This window comes from Ruditapes philippinarum, unplaced genomic scaffold (genome assembly GCF_026571515.1).
Source record: "Ruditapes philippinarum isolate M1 unplaced genomic scaffold, ASM2657151v2 ctg358_1_1_1_1, whole genome shotgun sequence".
Lineage (NCBI taxonomy): Eukaryota > Metazoa > Mollusca > Bivalvia > Venerida > Veneridae > Ruditapes > Ruditapes philippinarum.
This window is the reverse complement of record NW_026866557.1, coordinates 372910-388685: the sequence shown is the minus strand read 5'-3', so window position 1 is coordinate 388685 and position 15776 is coordinate 372910. Positions and strand designations below refer to the sequence as shown.

The window sequence follows — 15776 nt, the reverse complement described above, 5'->3', positions numbered from 1 at the left end:
ACGGTAGGTTCAGAGTAAGTAAGTAAGATTGCTCAATTAACATGCTGTTTTCTTACAATATTTGCCATATAACAAATTGTTGGTTGAAAATATCACAGAGGCAGGTTTGAAATGCTTTAAATTTTACACATCGTCATGCTGAGGGAGGGTCCACGTTAATGTTAATAGAACTTTAAGCCAAACCTTTTTTATGTACACTTGACGATATTTTAAAATTGTGATATTATATATAGTGTGTATCAATACAATGAAAAATAATCAATTTAAACATGCAGTAAGCTTTAATGCCAGGAAAATGTTACTGTTATCAAGTGTGCTGAACTTGACATGTTTTCAAAGATGCCGGCTTTTAACCAGATGTCACACATTTAAATATTCATTAAAACTATTGGAGTTGTGATTAAATAACCACTTAACTATTTATATAGAATATATATACTACGTGTGGTGACCATTTAAACTGCACGTTCATATTCATTAACTTATTTTATCTACTTGGTACTTTTAGCAGTATATTTGGCACTAGGTGAATAAACGTATACGAACAAAATCGCTGTGGCCACTTTTGTGACGAAATTAATCAATGTACACGTTCAATTTCAATATAGTTACTTCGTAACCAAGAGATTTAATAATATATTTTAATATTACTGTGAACCAAATGAATTCATTTATACATTTCAATATCACAATAGACAAAATGGATTCGTTCTTTTGTTGCAATATCACTATTATACTTACGTTTCGATAACACTGTGGACAAAATTAATTAATTCATACGTTTAATCATCATAATGAACGAAATGAATGCATTTATGCAATTCAATATTACTATGAAACAACTGAATTAATTTATACGTTTTAATATCAGTATAAACTAATAAAACTATGCATACGTTTCAATATCACTATGTTCACTTTTATTATACAGTTATTTCATATGTAATTTGAGAACAGTCAATATTTTGGGTCGAGGTGGAGGGGGTAGTGTTTTGAACTGTTGCCCAAGGCCGTAGGCCGAGGGCAACAGTTCAAAACACTATCCCCGACACCGAGGGACAACTGTTTGACTGTTCCCAAATCACATATGAAATAATTGTTTTATTACCTGATCAATTACTGTTTTAACAGTACTTGCAGAAGAAAAAGGAACAAGAAAATAGTTTTGCACATATGTTCATAATTAAACTTAATACTTTAACTATGTCACGTCACGTCTGGTTCATGATCAAGATCGATGGACGTTGAACAAGTGGGAATCCTCTATGACGTCAATGACGTCAGAGCACGAGAGGGAAACAGTCAAAACTATTGACCGGTCAACAGTTCGCGAACGTTGACGTTTTTAGAATTTCAGAAAACAGTAAAAAAATACCAAATTACATTTATATAAGGTATCAGGTAATAAAATAATAAATTCGCATGTTTTATCGTAGGTGTTATGATCCAATAGGCATACTTGCATTATTTAGCGACATTGCATATGATGCATACATAATATATATGTTGATCATAGAATGGTTTATTAATTTTATAGCCAAAATGCATCAACTTTAATTAAAACATACAATTATACAACAAAACCTCCGGCAGAGCTATTCAAACAGTGTGTTCTTACGTCTGTGAGGAAACACTTTTAAATAACTGTTCCCTTCCATTTGGTTTAACTGCGATGTGTCCTGCTTGGGCCAGTTAAAGGACATCTTGTGACGTGAAGATTTCTTCTTAAAGTCTTGTGTCGTCCTTCTGTATTTTGACTATTTTCATAGATTAAGTAGCAAGATTTTACATTCTCGCATGCAGATTTTTGCGCCATTCAACGTTGAATTTGAAGGATACTAAACTTAAATCAACGTAAGAACCAAAATGTAATATTCTTGATAATTAAGATTAATTCTCGCATATTTGGATAATGTAGAATTTTCTAAGTTCAAAAGAGCCAAATTTCTGTCAAAATCCGCATTAGAGTTATGGGCCCTTGGTAGTGACCTACTATTACGCTCTCAAATACGTGTGTGAAGTTTCAACCAATTTCCTTAAGAAGTTTTGGAGATACTGGCCTGTACTATCTAACCAAATGAAACGTGACGGCAATTCGGCACATTTAACTGTTTAAACAGGACACAAAAATACAGAAGTTATAGCGGATTTGATAACGAACTAAGTTACAATTTTTGAAAATAGAATTGATGGCATATTCAGCAAAAAGTCTGGATTTAGATTGTATTTTTTTCGACGAAACTAACAGTTTCGCGTTGAAAATTTAACAGTTGTATCAACTTGAAATTCCTAATCGAAAAATAACGTTCTTTCATATGATTCACTGCCCACTACGTGCTCGTTGTTTAATAATTAAGTTGCATATTTTTTGAAAAAGTAGAACCTAATGCATAAATTAGAAAAGTAATGCCATGTCTTGAATTTTTATTGTTTGTCTGTTACGACAAAGATTGAAACGTCTGATCGAAGCAAAATAAATTGGACAACAAGACTAGTAAAATTGAAATGATTGGTATACTTAAAGTAAATTCAAGACAATATGTGCCGAGAATATGTCCATTTAAATAAGGTACGAATGATTTTGAGGACGAACTGGTCTGCAGTGACCTCCCCTTACTGGCCGTAGCGCAACCGGTGTACTTCATTAACGGTTGAGGGAAAAACCGCCTCTCTGATAGAGGGCGTGGTCTAGGCTTTGTTACTTGTAATTTAATGATTCGACAAGTGATATTGATCAACGTTGTCTTCCGCCAGCATCATATTAAATTTGGCGACAATTAAAAGCGGAGCCGAACTTTAATTTGGCGACAATTAAAAGCGGAGCCGAACTTCAACAGGGGTGGAGCAAATAAAGTGAGTGACACTGCATCAGTCGTTACGTCTCTTAACGGTTAAGTTTTAGAACGATCAACAATAGTCTGGCTCATTAGCACGTTATTTTTATTACATGTATGTAGATTGAATTAGATAATGATAAAAATAATATGATTTTCAAACATGGCACAACGTTTATTCTAATCCCTTAAAGCTCTGTGACATGTTGTACATCAGAAAAGCTATTTTTATTAGAAAATTTAGAAACAGTGTGATTTTGTTAAAACAAAAAAATACACAAAAATCAAGCCATTGCTGTATGGACAAATGCATATATACTAAACGCCGCTTGCAAGCGGCGTTTAATGACTCACTATTGAAAGGCAGCCATTTTAACATTGTAATGAATGGATGTACTGTATCCATTACATAAACACGTAACAATAATCTGACACATGTGTGCACAGATATCGGTAGCATTTTCGGAATGAAAATAAAGGCAGAGATCGCGTGCATGAGGCAATAATACAGATTTTCCACGATATTGATCATTGTACTATATTTAGTCATAATTGACGATGATGTTATTGGACGATTACTACATGCCTGACTGACTTTTATTGTAATGTTTGTAGTTTCGTATTTTACCTCTCAGGAAAGAGAAACATATTTGTAAATAGCGAGGTAAAATAAAGAAATTTGTAAGCCCGGATTTGAAATGGATTAACACTGACCCACTTTCACTTGATCAGTTGACAACGGAATCTGGAAATACTGTCGGGTACTACTGAGGTACGCATTCATTCTGAAATACCTATTTCTTTCTGTATACAACGCACTTGTTAAAATTTCATCAGGTGTTAAAATTGTCATCGATTTGTATCATGCACAATTTTTCTTCCGCATATGCTATATATACATGTAACATATGTTACTTTTCCTATTAAACGCAGCAAGAAATGATTTGATAATTATTTTAGACAATGGAATAATTTATTAAACGATACATGTCAGCAAATGCTGTAAACTACCTGGAAAAGGAATTACATGACAAGGTTTGTTTGTTTGTTCGTTTGGTGTCAAGTTAGCAAGGTTTTAAAGCTTCCCGGGATGTGACGATCACTGATACAAAGATAAATGATGAACTGAGAATGTAAATGTTATACTAGTATGTCGAGTTTCTACTTGAACTAGTTAAGGGGACCTTAGCAGTTCTTTCGGCCTGTCGACAGGCCGGAAGAGAGCTGGATAGATCCTAAACAAAACAGAGGAATAAGTCACATGCTGCGGTCGAACCGATATAATATCCCACTCATGACATTTCAAGTTACATTTGTTATGTGCACTCTATGATTTACACAGAGGGACGCTAAATCTCTTTTCAATGAAAGAAAAGAAGATAAGTGATATTACTATTATACTATTAGAACAAACATTGCTAATTCGATTTAAAATAATGAATAGACTGCACTGTTTTTGTTGTTGTTTTTGTTGTGTGTTGTTGGTGTTGTTTTGTATGTCAACGGGTATATACAAGTTTAAAGTGACATGTTTAGAAATTGTGTACGATAAATAAACAAACATCATAAAGTTTGTCCAAGGCATGTACAAATGATTCATTTGATTGAAACGATAATTAAAATTATGAAAAAAGCAATTTTTGCCATTTTTGTATTTTCTGATCGCAAGATCAGTAAATACAAAGCTAACATCCACGGTCTTACACAAAATTTCCTAACAGACCTAACAACGCAAAGTAGTTCTCACTCAAAACTGCTTAAAAACCAGCAATTTAAAAGAAAGAATAATTTTTAATGTAGGCATTTAACGAATTACAGTGCATTAAAAGTTTAGATTAGTCAATAGAAATATGAGGTTACAATCACAAATTTCACGGATGAATATCTTTTTTACCCAATGAAAAATGTTCGGCTATTTCCGTAAAGCTTAATCAATGAAAATGCTATTTTTAGCTATGTATATTACCGAATACTCCAGAGCGTAGTACACAAATAAATCTGACTGTCGAGTAGTGGAATATATACATGTCGGACTGTTTTGGCGAGAAGATTTTCGCTAAATTATTTTCATCAGAGTTTAACAACAGGTTTATCGTGAACAATATACCTCGAAATTAATAAGGATTACAAACACGAAATGGAAATTCTCAATTTAGAATTACAATGTATTTGTTTTATTCAAGCTACATATGTATTACCTCACCGTGATGCAGAGGTAGCGCGCTCGTTTAGGGTGTGAGAGGCCTAAGTTTCAAATCCTAGTCGAAGCAACTTTTTTTTGAAGTGTCTTTTTTAAGGAAGTACCATAAAGTGTGGCTGTCATAAAAAATGAAAACTGATTTTCTGATGCAACTCTAGTCATGCAAACTTCCATATGTATCAATCTCAAACTGTTATAGAAAAAATCTAAACGCAGTCGCTGCGTAAGATGAATTATAGTATAAAATAAACTTATACAGGAAAATACATACAGATAGCAAGTATGATTTAGATTGCAAAGATCAGAAAATACCACAGAGCTTGCAGCCCTTTGATTTAACTTGCTGATCAGTTGGTTTTGGCATGGCGCGGCTTATATATCAAATTGTATTTTATAACATGTGGCATTAATTAGGTTAAAATAAATCAATATCTAAATCAAACCAATAACCTGTGTTTAGCTTTATGTCAGTCGATTTTTTTACGTTCCATTTTAAACAATGAGAGCATTAAATTAATGTTAACGTTATTTCAAATAGTTTTATTCCTACGAGTAAATGTTCAAAACTCAGTTGGTGAATAGCAGTTACGTTACATTTACTATTCAACGAATAAATGATTGATTGTAACTTAAAAATAATACGATCTACGATTTACTTTTTAGTTTTACTGTTTAAACAAGAACAAATCGATATTAACTTGTATGCGTTTAGGGCAAAACTTTCTTTTGGTCTTAATCTAGAATTTCAAAAATATTCTCGTACATTTGAAACCGACTTCTACCCACGTGTACCCATAACAATGACTAAAGAATATCAGCTTTAACCTATTTAACTTTTTGCAAGTCAAATTCTTGCATGAAACTCGATATTTTCATACGTTTAAATACTTTTAAAGTTCAACCAAGCATTTTATTTATGCGTTACGCAGTTAGAAAAAAATGATAAAACCCGGAGAGAGTTGTGAAATAAAAGCAATATTCAGGTGAATTCATGTATCACCTTAGGTGGGAAACATGAATGAAATATTTTTGTACAATGCATCTAATTTAGTTAACATATGCAAGTGATAGCCTGAATATATTTTAAAAAGTCCACTAACTGTTTCCTTGAAAAAATGTTTTTGTTTAATAAATAACTAAAAACAATATAATCAATCATAAAAAAGACTTTTTGATATCATCAAGAAAAATGGTATTAAGTTTAAGCTGTAACCTGGCACATGGATGCAAAAAGGGGATAATTTTAAACAACTATATGTGCCGAGGTTTTTCAGGTTGGATTTTCTGATGTTTCTGTCGAGATTTTTCAACCTTTTGCGAGTTTGGTTTGGTTTCACTTATCGTTTTCAGTTGCAGTTTTGATATAATCTTGGTAAGATTGGAACAGCAGTATCAAAATATAATTCTAACATGACCCACATTTTTCTCTATTGAACATAGAAGTATTATGCAGTAAAATCACTGTTGATGTTCTATATTTAGACATAAGACGTAATCATTATACATGTGACGTTACCAGTAAAAATGCGACGCGCTGAAAATAAGTACGGAAACAAATCAGGCGCAATTTAGCTTAATATCAGTTACGCCAGCATTTATTTTCTGATGTCTTGTTAGAATCGAAATAATATATCCAAATCGGTGATTTTATCGCTTGATAACATCACTATTTGTCGTTCGGATGCGCATCATTATATCACTCGGGCTAAGCCCTCGTGATATAATTCTTCACATCCGAACTCCAAACAGTGATGTTATTGAGCGATAAAATCACTGTTTGAAATATATTATTTCTTAAACATAATATGAATTCAAATGATCTATATTTATTATTATAATATTCAGGGATTTTTTATTTTAAAATGGCTGTCATCACAACCTGGAATATCTGGCTCGGCTCTCGGGTGACTAATAAGTGCCAACTTGGCAGAGCCTCGTTACCGCCGTAAATAGTTACCCTAAAGCTAGAGAACTCTGTAAGACTCGTATTCTTTCAAATGAAAAAACTTTAATCTCTGGCTTATAAGTTATGCGATTCTTTTGAACTAATTATAATTCTGAATGATTTTTTTTCTGTTTTCTTTACACAGTGATGATAATACAATGGATGTAGTATGCAGCACACTGGCCAATAAGAACTTCCAGTATTGGTTAAAGGCAAATCTAGCTATCAACATCACCAAAAGTGGCATTGAAGAATGTGTTGACAAAGAAATAAGTAATTATCACGCTGCCATCCTTGATAGTGTACGTACACCAGAGCAAATTCTTCAAGGAGAACTTTGCCATGATTGTACAACAGAAAATGTACTATGCTGCCCAACAAGGCAAATTTGTAAAAGAAATAGAGCAGGTACATGCTCCTTCCATAATGCACCAACGGCATTGTATAGACATTGTCCTAAAAACATTTGTGTCAAATTGAAAGAAAAAATAAGACGAAGCCATGAGTTCAACTCACCATCTTGGAAAAATACTCGTGCAGAAAGATGGTGCACATATCACTGGGAAATAGCGAAGTGTTACATGCCTCCAGATGGTTACTTTGCGGTTGACTCCGTGACGGATACCGATTTAAACGGAATTCTAAGTGTTATAATGAACCACTCCGCACTTGTATCTATATTCGTCAACTAGAAACGGCTAAGGTAACAACTGAAGTAAATTTAGTGCGCTTATTCATGTCAATATATTCTCCTTTTCAATCTGGAGTCTTTACCCTTGTTCGTACCTTCAGTATATTTATACTAAATAAAATGACAGCTCTTAATCAAATAATAAATTTTAAACAGTAAAAACATGTAACGATGTATTTTATCATTTCATAATTATTTTCTTATCCATAAAACATCGCCTTGAACAAAAATTAAAATGGGACATAATCATTCAAAATTCCACAATCACGTTTTTGTCTCATGCATAAATTAAAAACAATCTTTTGATATATATTTATATAGGCAAGGGAAGTAACCAAAGAGTTGCGTCACTCTCCCGATATGCTGCTCAGCGAGCATAAATTGATGGATTTTCTCAACAAATTAATCCGATTTTTGAGCTATTCATACGACAAAAAGGCGATAGATGCTGTGCAGCAAATCAATCAGGTATGCCTATCTATTTGATATATAAACGATTAGCTTTATATCTGAACAGTATACAGATATTAATGTATACGTGATTAGTTGATAGTTAACACATTCATTTTGACAAACTGCCATTATTTTGATTTGTTTTAGATGAGAAGTGAAACGCTTTCAATTTCTACCAGTGATGTAACGAAAGTATTACAAGATGTAATCAAAGAAAAAACAACACTTTCAGTAGACACTATTGACAAGGCAGGCATCGCTGTTTTGAATAAGATAAAAGAATCCCTTGACAAAGCTCAAACTACAATAAGTAATGACTTGGACAGAATTCTCACTGCTAAAACGTCTGCTCTTAACGCCATAGACACAGCTAGAAAACTCTCGTTAGAGACGATTCAAAACGCAACAGAAGAAAATTATCAAAGTTTGAAGAGCAGTAAGTTGTCTTTTTTTGGTTTAGACAATTTTTATATTATTAGTCGTTTCTATCCATGTTTAAACACCAAGCTTGAAGAACTAGAGATGGTATTGAAAAAGAATTATGCATACAAAAATACCTTAGATTTATAAGTAACTTGCTCGAGTTTTAAAGTATCTTTAAGTTTCGGTTTAATCTAAATTTCATACAACAACGCAAGCACTCTGTTTCTAAATTGATAGAATAGCAGGGAAAATGCTTTTAAAACACGATTAACATTTATACATGTACTTCAAGTTTTGAGAATACGAAACGTGCAATAAGTGTAAAAATCGTCGTCAATTAATAGTTATTTTCATCGAGGTTATATTCAGATCTAAAGATCAAAATTGAAATATTTAATTTGCTCTTACAGAAATGCAACATGACCTCATAACCTTCAACAAGACAATCCATGGTAAAATTTCACTACTACCGCTTTTGAATATGAAAGATATTCCGTTGTTAGAGCTTTACGTTCTGCCCGAAATGAAAATAGTGGAGAGTGTAGTAACTAAAATTGGTCAGTCTATATCAAAGAAACAGATAAAAAAATTTAATGACGTACTTCAAGAGTCAAATAAAGAAATTTACATAGCTGCTGATGCCGGGCTAGGAAAAACGGCGTTTTGTAAAAGCCTAGCAATTATTGTGTCTGGCCCATCTACCAGACCAGCCTTGCAACCAATCTAACATAGAAACTCAAAAGACTGCTCTCAAGCCTTTTGATTTTCTTTTCCTCATTTCTCTAAGAGAGGCTCATTCGTTTGATTGCGAGGTTGATGATATGATTACTAACCAAGTGATTTCACGACTTGCTCATTCCCATTTATACACAACCGATACTATTCAAGACATACTTTCTCGCGAGAAGTGTTTGATAGTATTAGATGGAATCGACGAATGGTCGCACCCAGTAGACAAGCTCAATTGCAAATCAGAAACGCCTCACAGAAAAGCAAGAGAAAATTGTACCATCATTACAACGACAAAACCATGGAAACTTGACATTTTAAAGTATTCTAGGTATGTTGTCGACACACATGTAGAAATCTCACAACTAGACGATGAATCCTCAGACCAGTTAGTTAGAAATACGATTTCCAAGTTTGGCATTGACGGAAATTCGAAATTAGAAGATGAGATAATGGAGTTCAAAAAACAAGTAGATACAATGCATGTTTGCAAAGTCAAAACAAATCCTTTGATGCTTACATATCTATTGTGCCTTTGGCATAACAAGAAAGATTTTGGACGTTCAAACTGTGAAATCCTTACTAATATAGTTGGTCTTCTTTTGCTTCATATGGAAAATCATTGCACTTACCAGTCTATTGAAAGGGATGAAACAAAAAAGGTGAAATTGGAAATGCCACACTGCATTTATGCAAACACCATGTGTCGAAAATACTACAAATTCTTGCTGAGCTTAGGACAGTTAGCATTTCTGACATATTTTGATGAAAACCAAGAAAGGTCGAATTGCCTCGATATTAGAAATACTTTGGATTGTCTTATCGCAGAGACAGTTGATGCTTGTCTAGAAGTTGGATTACTGACACAAAGTAAGCTTTCAGGCAAAAAAGAAGGAAAAGTTTCCTTTCCACACGTGTCCTTTCAAGAATACTTTACTGCCTTATATATACAATCTAAACTTGACTTTCGTGAAGTGGTCCAGGATATTTTGAAAATATGTATATCAACAGAGATGGTTCTTGCAATGTCAGATCTTGTCATATATCTAAGTGGACTAGATCCAGGGAAAGCAAGCATTTTGTCAGAAGAGCTATGTAAAGTAACATCTCGTTCAGAAATTATCCAGTGGTACAGAGGCGATGTCGGATCATGGAATCATTTTGTAAGTCACAACGATACTGTAAAAGGAATTCAAGATTTCCAAATTGATTGTGTGAAAGAGAGCATGAACAATGAACATAGCCCAATGCGTCAATATATTGAAGATTTCATCCTAGATAAAGACAGTCTCAAAAAAGAAAACTCATATGCTGTTCAATTCTTAATGGAACAGAACGGAGAAAGTATGAAATCGCTCAAAATTAGAGATGTGAAATCAAAATCTGAATTCCATGATTTGGTTAAGGATCTAGCATGTCGCCAACTAGTCAAACTTGACATTAAATGCGAATTTGACGAAAATGACATCATTCGTCTTTTACAGGTGTCCCAAATGTCACTGAAATGTTTTGTTATAAAAGGTGGGCTGTGGGAAAACGGGGAATGGATTCATAGGAGCATTTCATTGTCCAACAATTCCTTTTATAATGTGTGGAATATAAAACATATTGAACAGCTACATTTGAGAAACGTCAAAGTGACCCATGAACAGCTTGGAAATCTTGTTCGTTTTATTTCCACAAGACCAATTATGACTCAGGTTGCACTACAATCAATTGAGTGTGTCGAACATAAAAACCTATGCAAAGGCGAACATCTTGATTTATCAAAACATTCAGACTTAGAAGTACTCGAAATCGGTTGTGTTCAATTATCAGATATAAAAGTCAATGTCTCCTCATTAAAAGTATGTTACGTTGGAAACATTCCAATTGCGGGAAATTGTTTGGCATCACTCTTTGATTGCCTTCGAAGTGCAGATGTGCTTGAAGTTTTCTCTTGCGGATTGCTAGATAATGAATCTGATGTAGTATCATTACTTCAAACTATTTCGCACCTTGTAAACGTCCAATATATTTGGCTTGCGAATATGGACTTTGAAAAGAGCGCGCTAAATCTGTCGTCAGGAATGAAACGCCTCCAGAAAATTGTTTTGATTAATGTCACCATTAAGTCTGCAGGACTTAAAACTATTTGCATAGAAAGTAAGAAATTAGAACAGTCAATCATCATTGGATTAATCAATTGCAAAATCATTCCACAACAAGAATTCGAGAAAGTTAAAGAGAAAATTCGCGCCTCGAAACATTTTAAAGTTGCCATCGACAATAGCTCTGAAGAGCATCATGAAGAATTTGTATTTGAAACAATAGAAAAGGGCAATGATGATTTATTTGAGGATGAAATCACAACAAACACACCACATTTCTTTTAAAATTAATAACATTGCTGCAAAATACATGCATATTGTTTAACTTGCAAGCAATCCTTTATTATCAAACAAATTATAAAAAAAACTTTGAAATGTCAGTAACGACAATGGTTCGTCTATATAAAACGATATCAGAACTTCTGGTCTTTCTTTGTTTACTTTACTAGTAGTTATATTTTTCCAAGTGGCATGATTTATTAACTTTTGCATCATTGTTACCATTAATGCTTAGTCAAACATTGATTTGATAATCCGTGCACTGCTTCAAAAATAATACAAATTAGCTTAACTTGTAATTAAGTTTATTTTATATATACATATGATGACAATTTTAAAGAATTTTCAAAAGTTAACCTTTTTCCCTTTTTCAAGATAATGTTGTTCTGGCATATACAATATATTACATTCATACTTTTAAGCCATAGCTTAAAGAAAAGATAGATTCAAGAAAATATACACATAAAGGAACATAATAATCTTCATGAAAATGTGCAAATTTCAAACAAAATGTACATATTGATGATTTACACATTTTAATTTTCTCAATTATTTATATGTGAACCTAATTTTTCCTGCGATACGAGCCCTATAAGGAAGTTATAAAAAACAATTTTTCTATTCAGAACGAGCACATTAAAATATTCTTAAGGCATCTAAAGATCCATGTAGAGGAAGCTGGATTATAATACACTTGAACGCTAGAAAACGCTACCTGTTTCTGTTTTGTTTTAACCATTTGTGCTTTGACGAAATACGAATCAGTGGTTTAGGTCCAAAAGCATCTTTATCTACTTTTTAAACAAGAATTTCTAACAGAGTTACCAACGTCCCCCGCCTAAGGGAAGTTTTACACGAAGCACAAAATAAGCACAGGCATATACTTATAATATTAATACAAAAGCGATTTATATTGTTAATTCACACATCTAATCGTATTTTTCTAATTAATGAGAGTATAAACAGTTAAATAACAATATTTAACAATTGAAAAATATCTTCTTCTACTGAACACAGTCTATCATCTTTTTAAACCAAATTGGGGAAAATATTACTTATTATTACCGTTTATCATTATGATATTAGTTTATTGATACTTCGTTAAGTGTTTAAAACAAATGTCTCATATTCAATCCTTTGATCAGAACTGAATAAGTTGATCCGAAGCAGACATAAAATATGCCGGACAGCTCGCGAAATGTTACCATCGATCCCTTTGTAGCGCTTTTTTGCAATTGACGTCATACATGTCATAACGTCCCGTCAATTTTCCGCTTTCATGCTCGCCCTTTCCTGTAAGTTATCTTGTATGAGCCGTTTTTGAATTGCTTGCGCCAGCTAAAAACAAGTGTTCTGATGGCATAACATAACACATCCACTCATTATTAAGAATATTTGTGCCAAGAATTAACAAAAATCCTTCATGGATAAGGGAGTTATGGACCGGACACGACATATACCCTCACATAGACAATGTTGGCCTTTAATCACCTTTAATCACCAAGTGTGACTTTGACCTTGAAGGTAGGGGTCTGGTTGTTGCGCAAGACACATTGTCATATCACAACAAACATTTGTGCCAAGAAATTTTAAATTCCTTTGATATAGTAATGGACAGAATACGAAAATGTGTCATGTTTCTTTTGTGACAGTGGGAGAAAGGATTGGGCCGAAGGAGACGATCCTTGGATTGAACACTCAAGTTGGTTTCCGAATTTGTGAAACAGAGAAACAATCAATCAATTACAGAGAAGGGATCTATAATCACCACAATCTCGGAACATAATCAAGGTCACGAAGAAAATATTGCAAACGATGTACACCAACCTTCGGAAGACTGTCGATACGTAAATGATTCGCAAACAAATGATAGGGGAAATTTGAATCAAAGAACGACTATTTTACAAACAAATGGCCAATTGGAATATTACCCTGGTATATCCACAGAGAGACCTAAACATCCAGATTACGGAATAAAAAGTGTAAGATTATCCTCTTTTACAAATTGGAATCAAGGAATAGTTGACCCGACGCAGCTTGCAGAGGCAGGGTTCTTTTACACAGGTATCTGTTTATTTTCTCATTAAAGTATACGTATTTCATACTAACTTTTTTCTGGCGGATTTTCAAGAGAAAGTTACTGTAATTCCAAAAATAATATAACTTTATGCTTTAAGCGTCTAAATTAAATGACATCATTTCATATCGAAATGTTGACTATTACCTAAGTCGGCGGTACGACAGCTAGCGTACGTTTGTATTTACACTGCACTCCATGTTTGCTATGGTAGGCGTTATTGAATATTTTCGTTTTATCTATTCAAGTTAAATCAAATTATTTAACTTATATTTCCAGGGGATCGTGACTGCGTGACATGTTTCTTTTGTGGAGGTGGAATGAAAGGCTGGGAAGAAGGAGACAATCCTTGGATTGAACACGCAAGATGGTTTCCAAATTGTTCATTTGTGAAACAATGCAAGGGAGATAACTTTGTTAATATGTGCCGAATGGCCAACATCAATTATATGTCAGCCGATGGACAAATGGAAAATTTTGTAAGTCAATGAATAATATTTTTGGCTCATTTATTTTTATATATGAAGTGATTTTAAAAGATTTTTGATTAACGATTGACTAGATTTCACTGAGGTGACAGACTTTCAATCACATATTATTTGGCATTTAAAGATCCTGTAACAAATTTTTTTATGGTTTTTTTTTATAAATATGATGCTCAAATTAAGATTTATCAATATTGTAGGTTCGAAAAAGCATTATTTATAAAGATATAACCGAATTAAACATTTCATGTAAATAAAGGGAGGTAATAAAATTTATTTTCTTTAAAGTTAAAGTCAAATTTTACAGTAAGTAATGATTGCATATATTTTAATGGTTACATATAATATGCACAAATATTTGCAGTACATATTTTACATATTCTTCGATGTTTTAAAATTGTTTTATTTGCATGATTATTTACATGTATATAATTTCACTTAGTGTGGTTTACAACTTTCATCACAACATACAGGATCTTTAATTAAACTGAAATGAAAACATAACATAGATGTCATTGAATAATGTATATATATTCAGGTTTTATCACCACAAAACATTGAAAGTAACGAAAAGTACGTAGATGATCAACAAGTAGAAGATTTGAATAGCACAGCTGCAAAACTTGTAAGGGATATGGGTTATGGGCAAGAAGACTTGGAAAATGCTATTAAATGTGCAAGAGAGAAATATGGTTCTTCCGAGTTAAGAGCTCAATACATCCTAGAGTCCTTGTTAGACAACAGTTATAGAGGAAGCAAGAATATACCTAGTGGCGCTCATAACACTGGCCCTACCAACCCTGCACAACAAGATGGTTATGCCACAAATGCTGATAGTAGCACTGTAAAAAGTTCAGGTATAAATGAAAATAATTTTATTGTAAGCAATATCTATTTAAGCTGAATGTTTTCCAGTCATTTTTCTTCACTCTATCGGTTAACTAATTAAATGCCAGTTATATCTGTATCCCAAAACAGAATTGATTTCAAATAATATCAGCTTAATGTTTTTGTCTAAAATGTAAATATGCGCTATTTTGTGGTTGGAGTAATTTTTAAATCTTTTATCATTTCAGAGCAACAGGCGCTTTTAGATGAGAATCTTCAGTTAAAAAATCAGATGACATGCAAAATTTGTATGGACAAAGATGCGTGTGTTGTATTTTTACCATGCGGTCACATGGTTTCTTGTGTGGAATGTGCGTTCGCTTTAAGGAAATGTGCAATATGTAGAACTTTGATACAAGGAACAATACGAACTTACTTGGCATGAAAAAATGTTAATGATAACATTGGGATTTTAAATTTTATCCATTTCAAAATGTCTGGAAAAATGAAGAAACAGAAAAATACATTCATCAATATTGTTATGATGCAGTATAATCATGATTTTATTTATTTATTTATTTATTTATTTATTTATTTATTTATTATCCACTCTTTACGGAATCATATACATTAATCTCTATCGGATGTTAGTTTTAATACCATTAAAGTATTTTAGTCATTTCACTGCTTCTCATAACCTTTTTATGTCACAAATATAAATGTTATCGTTAAATGTTTTTGT

General features: G+C 32.9%; 2 protein-coding genes across 2 annotated transcripts; both read left to right on the top strand.

Annotated features, from left to right (window-relative positions):
- The first annotated feature begins 3345 nt into the window (after positions 1 to 3345).
- On the top strand, positions 3346 to 13348 carry LOC132732886 (uncharacterized). Its single transcript, XM_060719416.1, has 5 exons — positions 3346 to 3606; positions 7125 to 7682; positions 7992 to 8138; positions 8271 to 8559; positions 8957 to 13348. Exon 5 carries the CDS (start codon positions 9368 to 9370, stop codon positions 11648 to 11650), a length of 2283 nt encoding a protein of 760 aa, XP_060575399.1. The 5' UTR covers positions 3346 to 3606; positions 7125 to 7682; positions 7992 to 8138; positions 8271 to 8559; positions 8957 to 9367; the 3' UTR covers positions 11651 to 13348.
- Positions 12595 to 15767, top strand: LOC132732907 (baculoviral IAP repeat-containing protein 3-like). The gene is made up of 5 exons (XM_060719435.1): positions 12595 to 12600; positions 13348 to 13708; positions 14001 to 14200; positions 14745 to 15063; positions 15283 to 15767. Exons 1-5 carry the CDS (start codon positions 12595 to 12597, stop codon positions 15477 to 15479), a joined length of 1083 nt encoding a protein of 360 aa, XP_060575418.1. The 3' UTR covers positions 15480 to 15767.
- Positions 15768 to 15776: the final 9 nt, after the last annotated feature.